Raw genomic sequence first — 23,853 nt, 5'->3', positions numbered from 1 at the left:
CCCTTCCTCCTTCCACCTTCCTCCTTCCTCTGTCTTCCACCACATGAGGCTGCAGCAAGGGGGCCTCCCTCCATGCCCACACGTTGACCGCATCCTGCCAGGCCTGTGGAGCTGTGGGCCTCAGTCTCGGTCCTTATGAATCTCCCAGCCTGAGCTGCCATCACAGCAGAACCCGTGGAACTAGCTCTGCCGCCACCTCTCACGGCTCACGCTTGCTCCCGGCCCCAGGACATGACCCCTTCCCTTGGGAGTGACACTTTAGGTCCAGAGAGCCTCTGTCACACCCCATAGGCCAATTTGGGAAAAAGGCCCCACTTTAACCTGTAACCTTGCTAATCTGGGAGAGTTCGTCCCTTCCTAGCCCCCAGAGAGACCCTGAGATCCGCAGGGATCGGGGACCAGCATTGAGTGTCAAGATCCTGAGAAGGAAGAGGCTCCAGAACTCAGCTCAGAGAGAAGCGGGCTCAGGGCAGAGGGCGCAGCCACGTCCACAGTCAGCACCAAACTGCAATTCCCAAGCAGCCCAGAGGGCCCGAGGGCTGGAGCCTTCGGCCCCCAGGGGTCCTTGCTGGGCACCTGTGGGTGAGGGGAGCCCTTCAACCCTCCCATCTTCTGAGGAGCCGGCACGGAAAGGAGCCCTGATTGAGGCCTGGAGCTCTGGGGGCAGGGATATGACCCAAAAGGCTCAGCCCAGCCAGGGCAGCTGACTTGAGTCCCCAGGCTCGCCATGCCTGGCAAGGGGCTCGGGTGGCCCAGATTGAGGCAACTCCCTCAATGCCTCCTCCATGGGGTCCTGGCTGGGTGGCCCCCAAGCCCTCTCCACACCCCCCGGGTTCCCGTGTGTTCTGCCCCAGTGCCCTTCCTGGCCCCACCTGGGAAGTCACCGCCTGGGACTGGGCTGCCCCAGGGTGCCCGCAAGTTGACTCTTTTCAGTAAATGCCCCGTTTCCTTTGTGGGGCTGACTCTGCTCAAACATTGTTGGTTTAGGGCCAGTGGTATGACGCTGGGCTAAGGGCTCACCTCTCTGAGCCACACCAGCCTCACCATTAGCACAGGTTGGGAATCACACCCTCCAGATGTTTCTGCAGCACCTGTGGGGTCATAGGTACCCCTTTGCCACTGTGTGCTGGGACCGTGGGGTGCACAGTCTGGAGCAGCCTACCCCAGGCTGGACTCAGGGCTCCTTTCTGTCCCCGCCCCAGGCCTCAGCCCATGCTGTGGGCACTCCTTGGGTTTCCTGTGACGGGCCTGGGTGACATCCAATCATTCAGGGCTGGCTTGATCACCCACCGGCCGTGCTCCCCTCACCTGTGACGGGCCTGGGTGACATCCAGTCATTCAGGGCTGGCTTGATCCCCCACCGGCCGTGCTCCCCTCACCTGTGACGGGCCTGGGTGACATCCAGTCATTCAGGGCTGGCTTGATCCCCCACCGGCCGTGCTCCCCTCACCTGTGACGGGCCTGGGTGACATCCAGTCATTCAGGGCTGGCTTGATCCCCCACCGGCCGTGCTCCCCTCACCTGTGACGGGCCTGGGTGACATCCAGTCATTCAGGGCTGGCTTGACCCCTCAACAGTTGTGCTCACCTCACCTGTGATGGGCCTGGGTGACATCCGGTCATTCAGGGCTGGCTTGACCCCCCACCGGCCGTGATCCCCTCACCTGTGATGGGCCTGGGTGACATCCAGTTATTCAGGGCTGGCTTGACCCCCCAATGGCCGTGCTCTCCCTACTCTGTCTCAGGCTCCTGCAGGGTTCTTGTTGCCATCTCCTGAGCTCCTGTCCACTGTCTCCTCCCAGCACATGACCCTGTGAGGACACAGCCACACCTGCCCTCCTCAGGACAAGTGCCCAGCTTCCAGCAGTGTCTGGAAACACTTGTGTGCTAGTGGGTGGCTGAGCTACTGAGGGCTGAGCCAGTGCCTAAGCAAAGGAGCAGGGTGGGTGGACGGGGCCAGGGGCTGTGGGATACACATACCCTAGGCAGCAGCGTATCACCTCGTGGGAGCCTCTGAAGCTTCCTGAAGCTTCCTGGAGGCAGCTCAGAGAGGGGCCACACAGGGCCAGGCTGCCCACTCCACACGTGTGTCCCTGGCCCAGCAGGAGCCCCTGAGCAGGGGGAGCTGAGACCCAGGAAGCCTTGGTTTGCAATGCACAACTGTGCTGTGAACACCCCTGTCTGCTGGCCTCCAGCTGCCCAGGCACCTTCCCTGGAACTGGACACCCTCCCTCTGCTGGGCGTCGCTATGCTGTCTACACCGCTGGGGTGACCGCCCTGTCCTGCAGCGCTGCCTTGGCGCCCACTGCCCTGTGAGATGGTGCTGCCCTCCCGCACCTTCCCCGGCCACCCCACCCTAAGATGCCCCTGCTCTGCCCTCCAGGGACAGCCCCAGGGACTCACTTCTGCCACTGTGCCCCCACCACACCCATGGACACAAAGTCCGACAGCCAGGAGGTCAAGCCCTAGGGGACACAGAGAAGGCCACAGCCCGGCTGAGCCGCGCACGCCCTTTCCCTAAGTGAGCACCAGGGCTGCCGGAGGGGTCCCGTGCTCCTGGGGAGCCAAAATAGCTCCTCCTCCCACTTCCTGGGCATGAAATGCTCCCAAAAATACCCACATGCATGTGATGTGGCCTCACTCCGGGTGTCACTGGAGGAGAGGGAGGGAGGGGAGGGGCATTTGGCGTTCTGAGCCTGGCTTCAACCCAGCTCTCCCTGCCCTCTGCCCCCCGCCTACCCCTTCCGGCTCCATCACACGGCACTCAAGACCCTAAGGAGCATCTGAGGCTCTGGGTCCCAGGAGTGCAGGTGTTTGGCCCAGGATCCTCCCGGCAAACTTCTCCTCCCCACGACTGGCAGCTCCCAGGATCTCTTGCCCATCTCCAAATTCCAGCACCACCCACTGTGCTCACCACCCAGCCAGCCACACCCCTGGGCCAGCCCTGCCTCTCCCAGACGAGCTGTCTCTCACCCTGTCCTCCGGGAAGGCCCCTGAAGCCCCTCCTTCCTGCCCTGAGGTGTTGAGGCTGGGAGGGCGGAGTCCCTCGAGCAGCTGCAGCCCACAGCAAGGCCCCTTTCCTCCACAGCCTCTGGGTTTGTCCACCCCAAGCCCACTCCCCACGGGCGGCTCTTTTGTTGCCCTGGGTCCCTGGTGGATCAGGGTCCCCGGCTGAAGGAAGCCAGATCCACACCCCACACTCAGCGCAGGGCTGGAGCCGGTGGCTCCCCCTGAAGCTGGAGGGCCCTGGCCTGGCGGGTGGGCTGCCCGGGACCTGGCCTTTCCCAGCTCAGAGGCTCCCTCCAGCCAGGGGTGAGTGCCGCTGACCCGGCTACCTGGTGCTGCTGACTGCGTGGTTGGGACCATGCTGGGCCGCAAGAGATCAGCTCAGAGCGGGCCCCATGTGTGCCCTGGGGCACCATGAGATCTGGGCACCGTGTAACTGGGCAGCCGTGGATCCCAGGACCCCAGGGCAGGGCCTGGGGCACAAGCATTCGCTCAGCTGCGGCAGTACCTCTGCTCTGCTCCCAGGGGCCCACTAGGCTGACCTCCCAGGCGCTGGCTTCCCCCGGCTAGATGCTGGACCTCTCTCACCCAGTGGAGGAGGGGAACGGGTTCAGGGCGCTTCCCAGGCGAGGACACCCTCCACTCAGCCCAGGTCCTGCCCCAGCTCTGGCAAACGGCAAGGGTCTACATCTTGCTTCGCTCACGCTTTTCACGTGTTGTTACTTTTGGAATATCAAAATCCAGCAGGAAAATGACAGCGTGGATGGTGTCGGCACTCAGACTGAATCACTCAGCACATGTAACTATTAAGTTTGTGTTTGAAGGTTCTGGGTGGGTGCTGTGGGCCGGATCCACACATGCGGTGTGGCAGAGCGCTGCCCTCCTGCTGGGCCCATGGGGGACACGGCCCCCTGGCCACACCCCATGCCAGGACTGAAGGCCAACCCCAGGAAACCCTGACAGTGCTTCCCAGACCCTTTCCTGGCCCAAGGCAAGGAGGATGCCTGGCACCCAGGAGGGCTATGGGCAGATGGGACCCAGAAGATGGGAGCAGGGTGGCAGTGGAGGCCTTGGCAGGGGCTTCCAGAGAGGCTAGAGCTGGAGGTTGCAGCAGGGCAGCTGCCTCCTTTCCCTGCTGTCTGGAGTGACCCCGCAGGGTCTCAAACCCAGTGCCACATGGTCCTCACACAGTCCTGCTTTGTGCTCCTGGGGTCCCTGGCCTCACTGGGGCTGCTGTCTGGGGATGGAGCATCTGAGGAGCAGAGGGCTGGCTGAGCCAGGGGTACCATCCATGTCCAACCGGCTGGCACAGGCCCCATAGCCAGGGCTCGGCCCAGCCAAGCACTCACACTTCTCCAAGCTGACCTCTGGGGGAGCCCTCGTTGGAGCTCCATCCTGCTCCTCCCGGACTTGGTCCACACCCCACCTCCTCCTCCTCCCAACATCTGCCCGGACGGGGTGGCCTCCAACTCTTCCCCGGCCTGCAAAATGTTTTCCCTGCCTGGATCTTCAACCTGGCCTTCAACCTGCTGGCCCCTTTCTCGCTCAGCTCCTGCCCCTTTCCAGCCGGCTGGAGGTCTGCGGGACTTCTTCTCCAGGGCTCAGGGCCTCCTCTGGGCACTCGAAGGGCCAACCGCACCTGCCCTGGTGTGGCCAAGTGGCCCGTGGGGGTTGGCAGAGGCCTTTTGCCATGTCACCACCTTCTGCCACTGGAACGGAGCCTGGGTGGCTCCTGGCCAGCAGCCTGTGACTCCCATCCCAGCTGGGCAGCCCTGGCCTGGCTCACACACCCTGAGCGGGCACCACCCTCAAGCCCTCCAGCAGATGCCCACTTTCCCTTCCCCTGGCCCAGCTCACACACCCTGAGTGGGCACCGCCCTCAACTCCTCCAGCAGATGCCCACTTTCCCTTCCCTAGGCCACTTGTCACTCTGACCTGGGGCTGTCACCAACCTTGTCTATTTCCCCCAAGTTGTGGCTGGGCCCCCCCACCCCCAGGTTAGGGCCTAGACAAGTGTGAGAGCTGAGAAGCAGTCACTGCATGTGTGGCTGGATGTAACAAGTAACAACAGGGACAGGCAGAGACAGAGAGAGACAGACACAGAGAGACAGAGACAGACACAGAGACAGAGAGATACAGCGACAGAGAAAGAAAAGACAGAAAGACAGAGATAGAAAGAGACAGAGAGACAAAAAGACACAGAGACAGATACAGTGACAGAGAAAGACAGAGACAGAAAGATAGAGACAGAGAGACAGGCAGAAAGACACAGTGACAGAGAGATACAGCGACGGAGAAAGAGACAGAGAGAGAGGCAGAGGAAGACAGGGCAGAACGTGAGGGCTGGCAGAGGGTCTCTGTCCTCTGTGCCCCAGGCCCCAGCTCTAGGTGTGCTTGGAGCTCAGGCTGGCCTGGGTTGTAGAACGAGGAGGGGTCAGCCTAGGAGTCCAGTGCTTCTGCTCGGAAGAACGGGCACCTCCCTGCACTCCTGTGCAGACTGTCCCAAAGGCACCAGCATCTCCCTTGCATGCAGCTTGTGGAGGTGGCAGGGTCAGTCATGAGCCTGGCTCTGGGCTCAGGGGGTCACCCCTGGGGTCCTCTCTGGGGTTACTGTCAGGGTTAGCTGTTGGGTTATCCACCCAGTTAGGGATGGAGAGAGAAAGCACCAGGGCCGAGAAGTGACCTCTTTCCTGGACCCAAACATCTCACCCTTGCTGTCCCCTCCCAGGTCCTGAGGAGACTAGAGGAGCAGACGGAGCAGAGCAGGCTGGGGCTCAGGCCGGGCCCCCAGGCATCGGGAAACAGACCGTCCACTCCACAGCATATCCAGCTGGAGGTGCGTGAGGACTGAGGCCTCCCACGAGGGGAGATGATGACCTGACGGGCCACCAGGGACCCAGGGGTGGCTGGCAAGAAGGGGTCTGGGGATGTGTCCTGCCTCCTGTCCCTGGGCCCAACGTTCTGAGCCCACTTGGCTCAGATCCAGGGAGAGAGGAAGGGACGGTGCTGGGGGTGCCCATGGCTTCCAGCCAGGGAGGCTGAAGAGACCCCAATCCTAGGGCATGGGTCCCCCTCTGGGAGGTTGCCTGTGAACCCCCAGGCCCACAGGACCCTCATGGCTGTCTCAGGGAGCCCCCGTGGGCTTGGCCCTGGTGCCTTCACCCTTCCCTCTCCCCCAGCGCTCCCTTCCTCTGCGAAGGGTCCCCTGCCAAGTCAGCAGAAGAGTGGGGACGGGGGCAGAGGCGCTGGGGCCAAGGCTGGGGAGTCCAGGCTTCTGAGTCCTCCTGAGCTCAGGCTAAACACGGGGCACCGGAGGGGATGGGGCTGAGGGCGGGGGCCGCATCTTCCCTGCGCCAGGGGAGTCCCCAGGACTCAGCAGGGAGGGGACAGTGACAAGTTAGTGCGGCGGCCACCGGCAGCGGCCCCCCTCCCCCCTCCCCACCCCCACCCCACCAGGAGCACAGGGCAGCTCTAGGGTCGCGGTGCGCCCCATCCCTCCCGCCGCCTGGCTCCCGACACTGCACAGCGCGAACCGCAGGGCCGACCTTGCGGCGACCCCGCTCTCCCGCAGTGCCGCGTCCGCTGCAGAGGAAATCCCGGGGGCCAGGGGAGGGAGCGGTGGGGTCTCTGGCCTTCGTCCCGGTAAAGGAAACAGCGACTCCGTTACACTGAAAGTGAGCCCGGGCCGGCCTGAGGGTCTCTGGCTGCGAGGGCCTTGGGTGGGTTTTCAGGGGTCTGGGGGCCCCCTTCTCCCGCCCTGCGATACGGGGAGGTCGGGGCAGAGGGGTCGGGGCGGCGGGCGGCGCTCAGGGACACGGTCACCGGAGAATGGGGGCGGCAGCGACTCCCCCTAACCCCTGACCCCTCCGCCCGGGAGGCAGCGACTTCTCCGCCCGAGGGTTTTGCACCCACCGGCCCCGCGCGGACCCTGTAGGGAGCAGGCCCGCACCGTCGCGCTGGGGGCGGGGGGGCAGGGCCGGGGGCGCCCAGATCAGGGGCGGGCGGGGGTCGCAGGCGCCCGCCGGGGGAAGGTCGAGCCCGGGCCGGGTTGGAGGGAGGCGGGGGCGCGTCACTCGGGTCCACCCCCGCCCCCGCCCCCGGGTCCACCCCCGCCCCCGCCCCCGCCCGGCGCCCGCGGCCCCGCCCCTCGGCGCTCCCCTCCCCGTGCTCGTCACGCTCGGACGCGGGCGGGGGGCGGGGAGCGCCTGCGAGTGACGCGCCCTCCTCGCGGTGCCCTTCAGCCGCCGCCGCAGCTCACCGGGCGCCACATGGACCCAGCCGGCCCGAGCGCGCCCCGCCGCTGACCGCCCGCGCCCCGGGAAGGTAACCGCGCCCCGAGCGCAGCGCGCGCCCGGCCTCCGCTCCCCGGGTCTCCCCTCCCGGCCCCGGCTTCTCCTCCCCGGCCCCGGCTTCTCCCCGCTTCTCCCGCCGGCCCTGGCGTCTCCTCCCCGGCCCCCGCTTCTCCCCGCTTCTCCCGCCGGCCCCGGTTTCTCCTTCCCGGCCCCCCTTCTCCCCGCGGCCCCGGCTTCGCCCAGCTCCTCCCCCCCGGCCTCCGCTCCCCGGGTCTCTCCTTCCCGGCTCCGGCTTCTCCCCCCGGCTCCGGCCTCTCCCTCCGGCCCCCGTTTCTCCCCCCGACCCCGGCTTCTCCCCGCAGCCCCCGTTTCTCTCCCGGGCTCCGCGCGCGCGGGGTCCGGGGCGGGCGCTGTCCACTGCCGCGGTGCTGAAGCGGCCCCCGCGGTCCCGGCCCGCGCCCGGCCTCCTCCTCGCTTCTTCCTGTCTCGAGGCTCCCCCTCTCCTCCCTCGCCCTCTTTCTTTCCTCTCCTGGCGCGCTCCCGCCTGAGGGCCGCTCGCCCGCCCGCAAAGCCGAGGGGTGCGGGTGCGGCGGGGCTGGAGCCCTGCGGGTTTGCGGGGCCCGGCCGTGCCCTCCTTCCCCGCGCCGCGGGAGCCAGGGGAGAAGTTTGGAGGAGAATCGGCGCTGCGGCAAAGCCTCCGAGGGGCGCTCCCCGCCCGCCGCCCTCCCAGTCCCCGCGCGAGTCTCCTTCCTCTGCGGAGGGCGAGGGGTGAACCGTCAAACAGTGTCTCTCCAGGGACCTGGGTTTCCCCGATAGGAGAGACCCCGCAAAACCGGGGGGCTCACTGCGGCTGCTGTGATTTCAGAAAGCGGCTTCCCAAGAGGGGACCAGAGCGCCCCACCCCACCCCATGCACGCCCCCGGGGCGGGGGTGCTCTGTCCCCGTCCCCACGTGTTTCCTGAAGGCTGAGCCCCCTGAAGTTTCTCCCCAACCCCGATCTCTTCTACGTGGGCCATGTGGGGGGCACACTGACTGCAGTGCCGTCAGGGATAGGGTCACTCAAGCCTCGCTGGTCAGAAGCCACAGGAGCCCGCCCTGAAGGGCACCCGCTCAAAGACCCACCCCCAACCCTTCTCCACGGCCCTGGGATCGGGACCACCGCGGAGGCGCTGCTCCAGACACTGAGCTGCAGAGCGGAGCAGTCACCTTCAAACGCCCCCTGGGCCCCGCCCCTGCTTCCGCAGCCTGGCGCCAGGCGCCTCTGAGCGATGCCCCCTAAGCCGTCAGCAGCCCTCCCTGCAGAGGCTTCAGACACCCCAGGAGCTGGGGAGACCATTTTCAGGTCCTCTGGGGTCCTGGTTTGGGTGTGGGGACAGAAGCCCCTCACGAAGGACTTCCCAGGCAGCCGCTCCAGGTGGGGGAGGGTCCAGCCCACAAGGTATTGCCGGTAAGGAATGATGGTCTCTGGGGAAGGCCAGGCAGGGGCCTGCTCAGGGTGACCTGTGACCACTTCACTCTCCCCCAGGAAGAACACTCACTCCCGGCCATACTTGCGTGTGAGTTCTGACCCCTGGAGGAGCCACTGTGGAATCAGAGCAATCGCCATGGAGTTTGTGATGAAGCAGGCCCTAGGAGGTAGGAAGCGGGAGGTGGGGTGGGGAGGGGCTGAGGGGACATGGAGAGACCACCACAGCAGCTGCTCCTCATCTGGCCCACCGCAGCAGCGCCCCTGCAGCCACACGGCCACCCACGCAGCCCTACACAGGAGCCTGGGGCAGAGGAGCAAGGACCGTGCCCAGCAGCGCCCCCAGCCCGGCCCTTTTCGAGGCCCCGAGCCAGAACTGGTGTCCCTGGCGGGACAGGGGCTGCCCTGTAAGCTCACTCTGCCCCACTGCTGTGGTCGGGGCAGAGCCCATGGACCATGCTGATGCACGTCCTGGGGGAGGGTGGACACCCTGGCGTAGGCTTTGCAGGGCCAATTCTAACTGGCCAGGCTGGGCAGCCCCCAAGGGGGCTTCCTTCCAGATGAGGAGAGCCAAGCGGTGGGAGAGCAGGATGCAGGTGGCAGCCTCAGGGACAGGCGTGGGGACAGAGCTGGCCTGTGCATCTGGCGAGGACCCTGTGGGTTTCACTTGGGTGAGGCAGCGCCATCCTCAGGGACCAGGGCTTGCTGGTTACGGGAGCAAAGGAAAAGGCCTGAAACAGCTTGTGTGTCTCGACTGCCTCCCAGGCGGGACGTGCAGCCTTTTTTGTGTATACTGGGGTGGGGCCAGGCCCCCTTCCAACCTGCTGTCTGCTATTTGAAAGGAACCTCGTCCCCACTTGACCCAAGGCTGTCATTGTGGCCAGAGACCATGTCAAGGGCAGTGGCTGGGTTCCTAGACCAGGAGGTGGGCAGGGCCTGGGCCATGCTGGTACAGACGTGTCCGGGCAGAGCTGATGGGTCAACTCAGGCCTCGGGGCTGTCGTGGCGAGTCTCAGTTTTGCCCAGAGCCGTCCATCCTGTGTTCCCCCAGCACCAGTGCCCAGAACTCCTGTGAGGGGAACCTGTGGCCGGTGCCCGATTCTACCACTAGAGACGTCTTGCTTGGGTGGCCTCCACGGGGGAGCACCCTCACCTGATGCCGTTCACACCTTGGAGTGAGTCAGGCCTCCTAGGAGCATTTCTGCAGTGGGGGAGCTGGCCGGGTTCGAGGGGCCAGGGACAAGGGTGGACAGAGGGCAGGCGCCGCTTCCCCCAGGACAGGAGCTGCCTGCCTGGCTGTCTCCCGGAGGGTGGCTGTGCTTCCACTCAACACAAATTAAATGAAAAGATGTTGAGCCTGGCCTGGGGCCACATCCCTGAGATTTCGTGGTCAAGGGTAAGCGTCAGGTTGAGTCTAATTATAATGGTTGCGTCACCGGGCCGTGATTCAGGGACAAGCCTGCATCTGCGCTGGGAGGGACGCACGTTCCACCCAGGGAGTCCCAGGCTGTTACGGATAATTAATTAGGTGGCTAATTCAGGCCCTGAGGTGGGCTTGTAAGAAACTGAAATATCTTATTTGGCTGTCTACATGACTGAAATTAGCTGGGTAATTACCAGCCTGAATTCCCTTTTTGTTTCATGGCAGCCCAAAGTTTCTCCAGCAGCAGCAACCGGGCAGGCGTCGCTCAGCGTGGTGGAGCTGAGCGGGGGCAGCCAGCGGACCCTGGCGGGGCTCCACGCTGAGTGCTTCCCAGAGCACCCCACATTGGTTTTGCAGAGCACGTGAGGCTCGGAGCCAGCGCTGCTGAGGGCGGGAGTTGGTGGGGGGCTTCCAGGCGAGACCTTGTTTTCTGCCTCTGCGCCTCTGTCCCTCACCCGGCGAGCCTCATTGTTGCTGTCTCAGGATGCGTGTGAGTGAGATAGAGCAAGACAGAGATGGGAAATGGGGGAACCTCCAGACAGCACGACAGACCGCAAGAGAAGTATTGAGAAACAGACCAAGCCCCGGACACAAAGAAGCTGGCAGGAGAGGGAGCAGGAGGCACCCAGGAAGCCGTTCAAAGAAAGGCGAACCCAGAAACAGGGTCGGGGAGGGGGAGCTGCAGAAAGAAAATGACAGCCCAGAAACAGACAGAGAAAAAGGCACGAATGTGTTATTCAGCACGTACAGGGACAGACAGGTGAAAACAGAGACGGCACGTCAGAGACAGAGGCAGAGGGGAGAGAGAGAAAGAGGGAGAGACGGAGACAGAGATAGAGGGAGACACAGAGACAGAGGGAGACAGAGACAGGGAGAAACAGAGACGGAGAGATGGGAGCAGAGGGAGAGACAGAGGGATACAGAGAGACAGACAGACAAAGGAAGAGGGCAGAGAGAGGCAGAGGGAGAGGTGGAGGCAGAAGGAGAGAGAGAGACAGAGACAGAGTTAGAGAGATAGAGATGGAGACAGAGACAGAGGGAGAGACAGAGATGGGGAGAGACGGAGAATCAGAAACAGAGAGAGAGACAGTGGTGAGAGGGAGAGACAGAGACAGAGGGAGAGACAGACAGTGGGGAGAGAGATGCATTAGAAATGAACTGCTAAGAGGAGTCAGGGCCAGGAGCGCAGGCAGCATGGCACGTGCACACGTGCACGCCCGTCAGAGGGTGCAGCAGAGAGGAGGAAGAGGTGAGGACCTGCCCAGGGCTCTGGGCAGGGGGACAGGCCTGGTTAAATCAAGACCATTCGGGGGCTGTCCGCGGCAGGCTGGGCCGCAGGTGTGAGTCTTGCTGAGGAGTGAGGGGCCCAGGGCCTGCTCATCTGACCCAACGCTGGGTCTCAAGGAGGGGCCCCTGTTGGGGCCACCGAGGGAAGGGAGCATGGTGGCTGCGGGGGTGATCGCTCGTGGGGGAGCGGGAGGCTCCCCTGCAGCAAAAGTGGCCTTGAACTGGGGCCAGGCCTCCCCCCACAACACGTGGGTCCGGATCCAGGGTCCTCAAGGGAGTAGTTTAAAGAAACTGGTTTCCTCAGGCCAGAAAGTTGCAAACACGGCCTGGGAGCTCTGTGGACAGCGTGGAGGAACGTGGCACGTGCGGGTGCCGTGGTCACTGCAGACCCTCATGGGGCTAAATGTGGCAGAAGCGAGCAGCCACCCGCTCTCCCATCCTCCGCCTGGATGTGACACACGCCCTGTTTAAACATGCTCAGGTCCTGGGGAATGTGTGGGGCAGGCGGGCCGGGGCGTCAGGTGGGACACGGCTTGGAGGATGCATGTGCGGAGAGGCTGGGGTGCAGAGTGGGAGGCAGCCGGACACTCAGGAGAGCCTCTGACAGCCCCAGCGACAGAGCCCAAGGCGGGACTCACCCATGCTCGGCTCTGCCACGTGTGGGGAGGTCTAGTGGGCAGGTCCAGTGACTCCGGTGGTTCAGTCACGATGGACAGTGTCCTGCAGTGAATGCCCCTCACCCAGCCAGGCCCAACCTGGGGGGCGACAGCCTGGCCTGGGTTCAGTGGAGAAGCTGTCCTTGTCCCCGGAGAGTGGCACGCTGTTGGGTTCTGTGTCCAGTCCTACATGGGGAGGGAAGCAGGTGAACATCTGGGGAGAACACACCGTAGGGGTGCGGTCCTGGGTTTGGCGTGAGGGGGAGGATTGTGGTCATCCAAGCCGGGGTGGACGAGAAGTGTCTCGTGGACGGCCCAGGCAGGAAGTGCAGGGTTCTACCGTGTGGGAGAGCCCCTCTGCGCCCCCGTGGGGCTGGGCTGTGAGTTCTCGGCAGGAACAACCCAAGGGGCTTGTGGGGGCCACCGGTGTCCACCTTGGGGGTTCACGCAAGGCTGGTGAGGGGTGTCCACCTTGAGGGTTCACGCGAGGCTGGTGAGGGGTGTCCACCTTGGGGGTTCACGCGAGGCTGGTAAGGGGTGTCCACCTTGGGGGTTCACGTGAGGCTGGTGAGGGGTGCAGTTGGGAAAGAATCTCCCTCTGTGAGCAGAGACCACCAGAGCCAGGAGTCCAGGCCAGGGATGCCCTGAGCCACAATGCAGCCAACACCAGCATCTCCCCCAGCCGTCCACGGGGATGGAGGGGGCACCTCCTTCCTCCTTCCCGGCACCAAAGTGGGGCTCAGCACTCACCATCTGGGACCTCAGGCAGGGCCATGGAGGCAGCTGGGATCTGGGCAATCCTGCCCTGATTCCCAGTGTCCACCCCTGAGACTTACACCATGGGCAAGGTTGGGTGTCCATCCTGTCCCAGACAGAGGTCCCTCTGGCTCTCCTGCCTCTCTCTTCTTGCCCAGTTTGAAGCTCAGCCTTTTCTGTTTATTGGGGACCCCACAGGCTCCTGGTGGTTGAGGCAATGGGGGATTCTGCCAGTTCCTGCCCCATTGGGCCACTGACCAGGCTCTCTGGACCTGGGAGGATGATGGAGCTGCAGGCTGGGCTGAGCTGGGTCCGGGAGGACGGTGGAGCTGCAGGCTGGGCTGAGCTGGACCTGGGAGGACGGTGGAGCTGCAGGCTGGGCTGAGCTGCAGGGACAGCAGCTGATCCGGAGGTGAAGCTCTTGAATTCCACATGGGGAAGATTCTTTTGGCTGCAAGTAACAATCAGAGGAAGAGGAGCTTGAATTGGGGTGACGATGTGTCAGGAGGTGGCCCAGCTGCTCAGCGATGCCACTGGGGACCTGGTGCCATCAGGTGCCACCTTCGTCCTCAGTGGATCTTTCATGCTCAGCTGCTCCTCACAATCTCAAAGTGGCTGCTGCTGCTCCAGCATTGCATCCATAGTCAGGGAAGGAAAAAGAGAGGAGCTAAGGGGCAACCCCTTCATCTGTTTAGTGGTGGTCTTTACGGACTCTCATGGAGGGTTTCCATTTACTTGCCACAGCTAGAAGAGGAAGGTGGGGGCCAGGGTGGGCCCGTCCTACTCCAAACAGGGGCCGGGTGTTGGGCAGGCCTCCCACAGTGCCTGACTCACACCCAACTTGGGGAGACTTGGTTTCTAGGTGCAGAACTGCTAGGCAATGACCCCCCAGCAGTGTGTCCTTCCCAGCCTTACTCCTTGGAACAAGGCATGTGCTCGAAAGGCAGTTTGCAAACACTTAACAGTAAAATGCCAACATTTGTTCAGAAAGGACTTCACAAACGCCGTGTGGTCGAGAAAGCACTCACTCACTTTGCTGGGTTCGGCAGAGATGCCTCTTATCCCAGATTTCTGGGAGGCTGGAAGTACCCTTCAGAGAAACTGCCTTTCCTCCCGAAACCGTGAAGGGCAGTCCTTTCCTCCAGAGAGGATGCTCTTGGTTGATTAAGCTGCAACTCAATTATAAATACTTTAGCCCCAACTTGGGAATAAAATGGATATTATGCACTTCAGCTGACAAAGTTATTTATGTTTTTGCCTCATTGGTTGGCAAGACGTTCCAGTTGGGGTTAGAGCATTTGTTTCAATAGCTCCTGCGTGACAGGACTACTTCAGTCCCGCTTTGCTGCCATCAGACGCTGCTGGACTCGCACGGGGAGCCCAGAGCGTTTAATGCTGGGACATCAGACAGAACAGGGAACTGATGAAAGCTTCAGAATGAACATTGAGTCCACGCAAATCTGATGCTGCCAAACTTCAGAGAACCTGGGTCTCCTGGTCCACACGGAGATCAGACGAGGGGGACACTGAGTGCCTGGCAGCCCTTCCACTAGGCGGTCCCCCGGGATGAGGCGAGGCCCCACCCTCCAGCTCCACCATCCAGTCCAGCACCGTCCTTGGCCGCGGGCACTGCTGTCCTTGCCTGTGGACCGAGCGCCCGGCTCTTCAATACAGCACCTGGTCCTCGCTTCCAGGAGAGGACGCGTGGAGACAGGCGAGGTGGACGTGCCAATAAGTGACCCAAACAGTGCCAAGCTCGGCGGCAGATGGCGCAGCCGCCGGTTTCCAGGACAGTTGTAATCCTTGGCCCTCATTCGGCCTCTTCCCGTCACTCACATGGCGCGGCTTTCCTGGCCTCGGCGGTGTGGACGGGGGGCCTTGGCCATGGTTGCAGGACCCCAGCTCCAGCTCAGGTCAGCGTCTCATCCCAGGTGAGCTAATGAAGATCTGCAAAGCCACCAGAGTTGCTGAGGAGAGAAGAGGTGTTTGTGGCACTTCAGCGTGGGTGCAAAACAGAGGGAGCATTGCAGGACGTGCATCAGACGCTGGGCCCGGGGACCTGTGAGGCCACCATGTCAGCCTCTCTGAGACGGTGGCAGTCGAGGCCCGTGGCGGGGCTGGGGCTGGTCCACAATCAGCTTGACAAAGCAAGGTGGTGGCGGCCAGCCAGGCCCAGGGCCCCTGGGTGTCAGCAGGTGAGCAGGTCAGGCGGGCACGGCCCGGTGCTGCAACACCTCTCCAGCGCCTCGGTGCCTCCCCTCCCCAAGGGCTGGGGCGAACCAGGCTTGGCTTGGACCTGTGCTCAGCTGCACTGGGGCCTCTCGGGCAGCAGGCTGGACACCCAGCTCTCAGGAGGGGTGTGGGCTTGTCTGCAATGCAAGAACAGGAGCCAAAACCCAACCTTCTTTTATACCAGATTCACCTGCGGTCATTCTTCCGACCTTGCCCAATGCGCTCAGGGATGACAGGTGGACAGTGAGCCACCCCCGAGGGCGGTGGCGCCTCCAGTGTCCCCTGTCAGACTTGGCTTCTCAGATGCTGGTTTATTCCTTGACACCGGATGGGGAAAATATTCTGAGTTACTATGTCCAGCGTGCCCACAGGGCCTCCCCTCACGGCTGGTGGGAACAATGCACCCTCCAATGGGCACCTGGGGAGGGTCTCTGGCCAGCAGCATCTCCAGATGGAAGTGGAGGGGAAGGGAGCCCCAGGGCCTGGAGGAGGAAATCCTCATGACCAAGGGGGCGTGAGGGAAGGGGGCGGTCACTGCAGTCATCAGTGTGTAGGGATTCCTGATGCTCCATCCTTAAAATTTTTCTCTTAATTAATATTAAATTATCCTGATTATGCTGGGTCTTGTTTTAATTTTTGCCTAGGAGTCTCCTTGGACTGATTTTTTTTTTCTTTTTGAGACAGAGTCTCGCTCTATTGCCCAGGCTGGAGTGCAGTGGCACAATCTCAGCTCAAATAACCTCTGCCTCCTGGGTTCAAGCGATTCTCCTGCCTCAGCCTCCTGAGTAGCTGGGATTACAGGTGCCTGCCACCACGCCTGGCTAATTCTTTTTTTTTTTTTTTTAGTAGAGACGGGGTTTCACTGTGTTGCCCAGGCTGGTCTCGAACTCCTGAACCCAGGCAATCCACCTGCCCCGGCCTCCCAAAGTGCTGGGATTACAGGCGTGAGCCACCGTGCCCGGCCTGATTTTTTTTTTTTTTTTTTTTTTTTAACATTCACCCAGTGTGCCCCTGCTAGGCCTTGCTTAACGTTTCTGTCACTTTATGTGGGTTGCCATTCAAAAATACATGTAGTTGGATTTCATTTTTTATCTAATTGGAGCCTTAATGCATCTGTTTAATGTGCACTGTTTTGACCAACATATTCACTGATCTAACCTCTGTCATCTTTGTTGTTGCCTTTTTAAACGCTTTCTTGCTGTTTCATTTATTTTAACTTAATGTAGGGACCACATTTTCTCTTTAAAACCTCTGCAGTGCTTTGGAATGTGCGTGCTCTTTGAAAACATGACGTAAGCTCTACTTGCCAGAGTTGAAAATGATGCAGTGTATTTCCAGTCCTTGCCAACACACTTCCAGGACTTCTGCACACTTTATACTCTTCCGACTCCTCTCCCATCTTTTGGTCTTTGTAATTTTTGAGACAGGGTCTCGCTCTGTCGCCCAGGCTGGAGTGCAGTGGAGCGATCACAGCTCACTGCAGCCTCAACATCCCGGGCTCAAGTGAGCCTTCTACCTTAGCCTCCTGAATAACTGGGACTATCGGTGTGTACCACCACACTTGGCTAATTTTTTTTTTTTTTTTAAGACAGGGTCCCACCATGTTTCCCAGGCTAGGAAGAGAATTCAAATAATAAGTATAAAGAAGTGATATGAGAAAATCACTGGGAAAATTGAGATACTGCATTGTTTTGAAATCATTCATCACTTCATTTATGAATATTTTTGGCCGGGCGCAGTGGCTCATGTCTGTAATCCCAGCACTTTGGGAGGCTGAGGCAGGTGGATCACGAGGTCAGGAGTTCAAGACCAGCCTGGCCAACATGGTGAAACCCTGTTCTCTACTAAAAATACAAAAGTTAGCCGGGTGTGGTGGTGGGCGCCTGTAATCCCAGCTACTCTGGAGACTGAGGCAGGAGAATTGCTTGAACCCGGGAGGCGGAAGTTGCAGTGAGCCGAGACTGCACCACTGCACTCCAGCCTGGGTGACAGAGTGAGACTCTGTCTCAAAAAAAAAAAAAAAAAAAAAAAAAAATTTCACGGAGAATGCCTTCAGATCCACTTGTAAATTTAAGAGACACTGCAAAGTTGCTAGTGCTGTTGATTTATTAGTACTAGTGAGTGCAGTCAGTGAGCTGAGGTCTCATGCTGGTGAGAAAAACCAGCCTCCAAGGTGAATATAACTTAAATAGCTCAACATAAACATTGTAACAAATATAATTTCCCTTAACAGGCATTTATATTCTCAAGGACAGACAACAAAAGATCTTTGAATGGGTGGATAGTTCAGGGAAGTCTTTGTTTATTTTGCAGACATTTAGACAGAAAGTCAACTTTTTGATGATGAGATATGGAATAAGTAGAGACCTAAGTCCAAGTTACAGAGTTGGAAGTGGTGTGTAAATGTCTGCAACTTCCCCACCCGTTGTAACAAGAGCCTGGGCAGAGGCCAGGTTTGCAGTGGCAAACACTGTATCAACAGCCTCTCACGGTGCTTCTCCAAGTGCCGCTGAGATTTATGACCTGTGAAACCTGTTACAATTGCAGCTGAGACTGAACAAGATACTGTGGAACTTACAATAACGGACTTCTTAAGCTGCCCCACTCAGAGGTGTGTGTCTTATGTTGCTGAGTAAGTGCCACACGGGGTCATCTCAGATGCCACGTGTTAACCTCCTGTAAGGGCTCCAGAGCATTCGGTGCTTACAAACCTGCTCCCATGCCGCTCCGTGGCTGTATGTAAATACTGCTTAGCGCCGAGCCCTGCAGTGCACTGCGATTACACTTCTTATAAAGTCTTTTCTTTGTTCTGTAGTTCTTTTTTTTTTTTTTTTTTTTTGAGACGGAGTCTCGCTCTGTCACCCAGGCTGGAGTGCGGTGGCACAATCTCGGCTCACTGAAAGCTCCACCTCCTGGGTTCAAGCAATTCTCCTGCCTCGGCCTCTCGAGTAGCTGGGATTACAGGCACCTGCCACCATGACTGGCTAATTTTTGTATTTTTAGTAGAGACGGGGTTTCACCATGTTGGCCAGGCTGGTCTTGAACTCCTGACCTCAGATGATCCACCCGCCTCAGCCTCCCAAAGTGCTGGGATTACAGGTGTGAGCCACCACGCCTGACCCCTTATTTTTATCTTCTAACACTTCAACTGAATTTTTAATTTCTGCATTTATATTTTTAGTTTCCAAGAGCTCTTTTCTGTTCTCTAAATTTTCGTTCTCTTTACAAGTTTTCCTCTGTTCTCTGTGTTGTCTCTGAGCTCTGTTTTGGGAGCCCCCAGATAAACTGGGGTTCCAGTGTGTGAGAGCTGGCAGTCTTGCCCTAATGGGAAATGAATGGGGCTAGACCTGGTGCCTTTCATGGAATCCTTCTTTCACCTGGTGGACGGCTTGAACCCTAGTTACCCAACCCATGGCCGGGGGCCCCTCACACAGGACACTTGTTCATACTGGCAGATGCCCCGTGGTTTGTGTCTGCTCCATGTACAGGCTATGCCTGCCTGGCCATCACTCTGGCACAGGGACTCCAACCTTGTGTTCCTCCCGGACTCCTGGGGAAAACCTGGCCTGGGGTAGCCCGTGGTTCTTCAGATTTAAGGCACAGATTTAATCCACCACTGCAATAGGAAACAAGTTCGAAGATTTTTGCTACAGATCCTGGCAGAGAGGATGCTGTGAGTCGCGGGGGCCATCCTCCATCTCCGGGTCGCGTGAGGCAGGAATGAAGAGTCAGGGAGAGGGCCGGGCGTGGTGGCTCATGCCTGAAATCCCAACACTGTGGGAGGCCAAGGCAGGTGAATCACCTGAGGTCAGGAGTTCAAGATCAGCCTGGCCAACATGGTGAAACCCGGTCTCCACTAAAAATACAAAAATTAGCTGGGCGTGGTGGCAGGCACCTGTAGTCCAAGCTGCTCAGGAGGGTGAGGCAGGAGAATCACTTGAACCCAGGAGGCGGAGGTTGCAGTGAGCTGAGATTGCGCTACTGCACTCCAGCCTGGCAACAGAGCGAGACTCCGTCTTAAAAAAAAAAAAATCAGGCAGAGTGGGGACAGCTAGCATGATTATAAGAGGAAGTGGAGTGTGGGTCCCTTGTATTTGCAGGCAGATACCTGTATGGTCCTTTCAGAGCAAGTGGTGGGAAAAGCAGGGGTTCCACCTGCTGGACGGGAGAGAGGCCTCTGAGTTCACATGTCTGGCCGCCAGCTTGGGTCGCCCAGGTGTGGCTCTGCCTCCGATGCCCAGGCAGTGGTCTTTGCTGTGTCATTTTGTTACAAGCTCCTTTTCCGTCCATTTAGCTTGCAGCTTTCTTTGTGTCAGAGACTTTCCCTGGATGCACATTTATGTTTCAGCGAGTCAGGAAAAGCTGTTGGAAGTCTTCTGTGCGTGTGTGGGAATTCTGGGCTTACCTGTGGGGCAAACGTGGCGAGCTGGCTTTTATGCTTGGGAATCCGCACAGGTCAGGCCCTTTAGGTCTTTTGGGGAGTGTGGCTCCATCTCCCCAGAAATGGATTCTGTGTGGCTGGATGATGGATCTATGAGCAGGGCAGTGGACTGGGCTTGAGTGAGGGCTCTGTAGGGTGCAGATATTCCGTGAACTCTCTGTTTTCAAGGAATCACTTCTGCCCTTTAGGATTGGTGCCTGAGGATTGGTCTGAGTCTGGGGGTCTCTGGTTCAGTTTCTCCAAGGAAATGATTTCTTGATATCTCATTGCCACGTGGGTGGTGGGCCCAGTGCCCTTTATACAGACCTTTCACCATCCCTCATGTCTGCCCCACTCGCCTGACAGCAGGGCCTCCAGTCCCAGAGTCTTCCTGGGGTTCTGCCCGGCTGGTCAGCTTCTCAGCAGCATCTCCCTCTGCAGAGCCCATCCGTGCACCTGCTTTCCATCGTCCCCAATCTGATACCGATTTACCTGGCCTCTCCTCTCTTGTTGTGTTATTCTTGTGAAATTATACTATTCACTTTCTCTTTTTTTTTTTTTTTTTTTGAGACAGAGTCTAGCTCAGCCACCCAGGCGGGAGTGCAGTGGTACAATCTTGGCTCACTGCAACCTCCGGCTCCCAGGTTCAAGCAATTCTCCTGCCTCACCCTCCCAAGTAGCTGGGACTACAGGCATCTGCCACCACACCCAGCTAATTTTTGCATTTTTAGTAGAGATGGGGTTTCACCATGTTGGCCAGGCTGGTCTTGATCTCTTAACCTCATGATCTGCCTGCCTCGGCCTCCCAAAGTCCTGGGATTACAGGTGTGAGCCACCGCTCCCAGCCGGTTCAGTTTCTTTACTCCCATCTTAGTGGGGTTGTGGAAAGGCACGTCAGTAAGCATATATGTTCAATCCATCATGTTTAAACAAAACTCAGTACACTATCATTTGTGAGGGTACCTGGCATTAGGACGGCCAGCGCTAGGACATTAGGATAGCCAGCATTAGAGCAGGCAGCGTTAGGACACCGGGCGTTAGCATTAGGATGCTCAGTGTTAGGACACCCAGCGTTAGGACATGCAGCGTTAGGATGCCCAGCATTAGGAACGTGCTGGGATTACAGGCGTGAGCCACCGTGCCTGGCCCCTAAGTATATTCTTGAGTTTTGCTCTTGATATGGTCAAGTCACTTAGAAAGAGTTTGGTCCTTTCCTCTCTTATTTTGGAACTTTGCTAGGTGGGATTCGAGCGGTATTCTGTCTGAAGATAATTTCCCCACACTCAAGCCCATACCCTTTTTATTACTCTGATGGACGCCCTTTGATTTATGACTTTTTCTTCTCTGTCTGTTGGGAACACTCTCATTAAAAAGCAGAATTGTCAGATTGGATAAAAAATCAAGATCCAGTTCTGTGCTACATACAAGAAACCCACTTTAAATATAAAAAGACTCTGCTGGGCGCGGTGGCTCCTGCCTGTAATCCCAGCACTTTGGGAGGCTGAGGCAACTGAATCACCTGAGGTGAGGAGCTCGAGACCATCCTGGACAACATGGTGATACCCCTGTCTCTACTAAAAATACAAAAATTTAGCGGGGCGTGGTGGCGGGTGCCTGTAGTCCCAGCTACTCGGGAGGCTGAGGCAGGAGAATCATGTGAACCCAGGAAGCAGAGGTTGCAGTGAGCTGAGATCGCACCACTGCACTCCAACCTGGGTGACAGAGCAAGACTCTGTCTCAAATAAATAAATAAATATATAAAGACTCTAGTCAGGTAAAAGTGAAAAGACAGGGAAAAAATAAGAAGAAAACTTGAGTGGCTATATTAATATAAGACCAAGGAGATTTCAGTGCAAGAAATATTGCCAGGGATGAAGGAAGTCATTTCCTGGTGATTAAGAGGTCAGCTAATCAAGAGGACATCATGGTCTCAACTGCTTCTACACCCGACAGCTGAGTTCCAACATACGTCAGCAAAGACAGAAGGAGGTCACAGGAGAAACACACAAACCCACTGTTTTAGCTGGAGATACTCACCTCAAAGGACAGAGAAGCAGGAAGGATAGACAGGACTTGAGCAGCACAGCCAGCCAGGCTGACCCGCTTGATGTTCACAGACGCTCTGAGCAGCAACAGCAGAGTAGTCCTTCTTCTTTTCAGGCACACATGGAGCATTTGCCAAGACACACCATATTTGAGGCCCTGAAACAAGTCTCAGTGCACGTGAAAGGGTTCAAGTCATGCAAATATATTCTCCAACTACAATGAAATGCAATGAGAAATAAAGACAGAAATGTATCTAGAAAATCCCCCAAATAGTTGGAAACTAAACAACACACTTCTAAATAGCCCACGAGCCAAGGAAGAAATCAAAGTGGAAATTAGAGGCTGGGTGCAGTGGCTCATGTCTGTAATCCCAACACTTTGGGAGGCTAAGGAGGAAGGATTGCCTGAGGCCAGGAGTTCCAGGCCAGCTTGGGCAACATAGCAAGATCCCATCTCTATGAAAAAAAAAAAAAAATTGGCTGGGCACAGTGGTATGCACCTGTAGCACTAGCTGATTGGAGGCCAAGGTGGGAAGATCACTTGAGCTCAGCAGTTTGAGGCCAGCCTGGACAACCTGGGCAATGTAGGGAGATCCCATCTCTATAAAAAATTTAAAAATTAGCTGGGCATGGCAGTGTGCCCTTGTTGTCTGAACTACTTGGGAGGCAGAGGTGGGAGGATCACTTAAGCCCAAGAGTTCAAGGCTGCAGTGAGCCATGATCTCACCACTGCATTCCAGCCTGGGTGACAGAGCAAGGTCCCACCTCTTATAAAAAAAGGAAATTAGAGGCTGGGCGTGGTGGCTTACACCTGTAATCCCAGCACTTTGGGAGGCTGAGGCGGGCGGATCACCTGAGCTCAGGAGTTCGAGACCATCCTGGCCAACATGGTGAAAACCTGCCTCTACTAAGAATACAAAAATTAGCCAGGTGTGGTGGCGGGCACCTGTAATCCCAGCTACTCGGGAGGCTGGGGCAGAAGAATCACTTGAACCCAGGAGGTGGAGGTTGCAGTGAGCCAAGACCACGCCATTGCACTCCAGCCTGGGCAACAAGAGTGAAATTCCATCTCGAAAAAAAAAAAAAAGAAAAAGAAAAAAGAAAATGTGCAAAAGATTTGAATAGATATTCCCCCAAAGAAGATACGGGAATTAAAGGAATGATTATTAAGGATATATGAAGATGTTCGGCAGTGCTGGTCACGGGGACACACCACAGCGAGATGCTGCCACACCCACTAGGGTGACCAGAGTCAACAGAGCCACTCACGCATGTGGAGAAACCCACGCCCTCATGCTCTCCAGTGGGAGCTTAAAATGGCACAACCGCACTGGAAAACAGCTTGGCTGTTTCTTAAAAGCAAAATAGAAATTTAATACACAGCTGAGCAATTCTGCTCCTAGACGTTGACCCAAGAGAAATGAAAGCGCAGACCCAAGGCCGGGCGTGGTGGCTCACGCCTGTAATCCCAGCACTTTGGGAGCCCGAGGCGGGTGGATCACGAGGTCAGGAGATCGAGACCATCCTGGCTAACATGGTGAAACCCTGTCTCTACTAAAAATACAAAAAATTAGCCGGGCGTGGTTGCAGGCGCCTGTAGTCCCAGCTACTTGGGAGGCTGAGGCAGGTGAATGGTGTGAACCCAGGAGGCGGAGCTTGCAGTGAGCCGAGATCATGCCACTGCACTCCAGCCTGGGCAACGAAGCGAGACTCCGTCTCAAAAAAAAAAAAAAAGAAAGAAAGCGCAGATCCACACAGACGTGTGCAGGAACAACCCACGGTTCACACACAGGTGGGCGGGTGAAGGAGCCGTGTGCATCCACGCCGTGGGGTCCTGCTCAGCATGGAGAGGGGTGAGCTGCTGGTGTGATGGGGTGTCCCGGAAAGCAGCGAACTCAGTAACCGGGCCAGTCCCCCCGCCTGCTGCAGATACCACATATTGCGTGTGCCCCTTTATATAAAGTTCTAGAGAAAGCCCATAATCCATAGTGACAGGAAGTAGGTCAGTGGCTGGAGTGGTGGGTGGGAGGGGCCACACAGGCCACCATGAAACCCGAGGGCTGGACGTGTCCACTGTCTTGATTGTGGTGATGGCTTCATACACATATACATGCGTCAAAACAGACTTAGGGTATGTCAGTTACCTCCATAAAGCTGTTTAAAAGTTGGGTTCTGAGCGTTACGGAGGACGCCTACCTTTGTGATGGTCATGAAGTGGTCACACATGTGGCCCCCACGGCCTGAGGTCCCCCCCACCCCTTCAGGCCATGTG

General features: G+C 58.3%; 1 protein-coding gene across 1 annotated transcript in view; it reads left to right on the top strand.

The window, feature by feature from the left end:
- The first annotated feature begins 7,214 nt into the window (after positions 1-7,214).
- CPLX1 (complexin 1) overlaps positions 7,215-23,853 on the top strand; it is a 40,743-nt gene continuing 24,104 nt past the window's right edge. Inside the window, exons 1-2 of the mRNA XM_016951109.3 lie at positions 7,215-7,328; positions 8,823-8,932. Of these exons, the coding sequence (XP_016806598.1) occupies positions 8,902-8,932 (31 nt within the window). The 5' untranslated portion in view covers positions 7,215-7,328; positions 8,823-8,901. The remainder of the gene's footprint in view (positions 7,329-8,822; positions 8,933-23,853) is intronic.

The sequence above is a fragment of the Pan troglodytes genome, chromosome 3, assembly GCF_028858775.2.
Source record: "Pan troglodytes isolate AG18354 chromosome 3, NHGRI_mPanTro3-v2.0_pri, whole genome shotgun sequence".
In the NCBI taxonomy this organism is placed as follows: Eukaryota; Metazoa; Chordata; class Mammalia; order Primates; family Hominidae; genus Pan; species Pan troglodytes.
The sequence above is the reverse complement of the archived record's forward strand: the minus strand, read 5'-3'. Positions and strand labels throughout refer to the sequence as shown.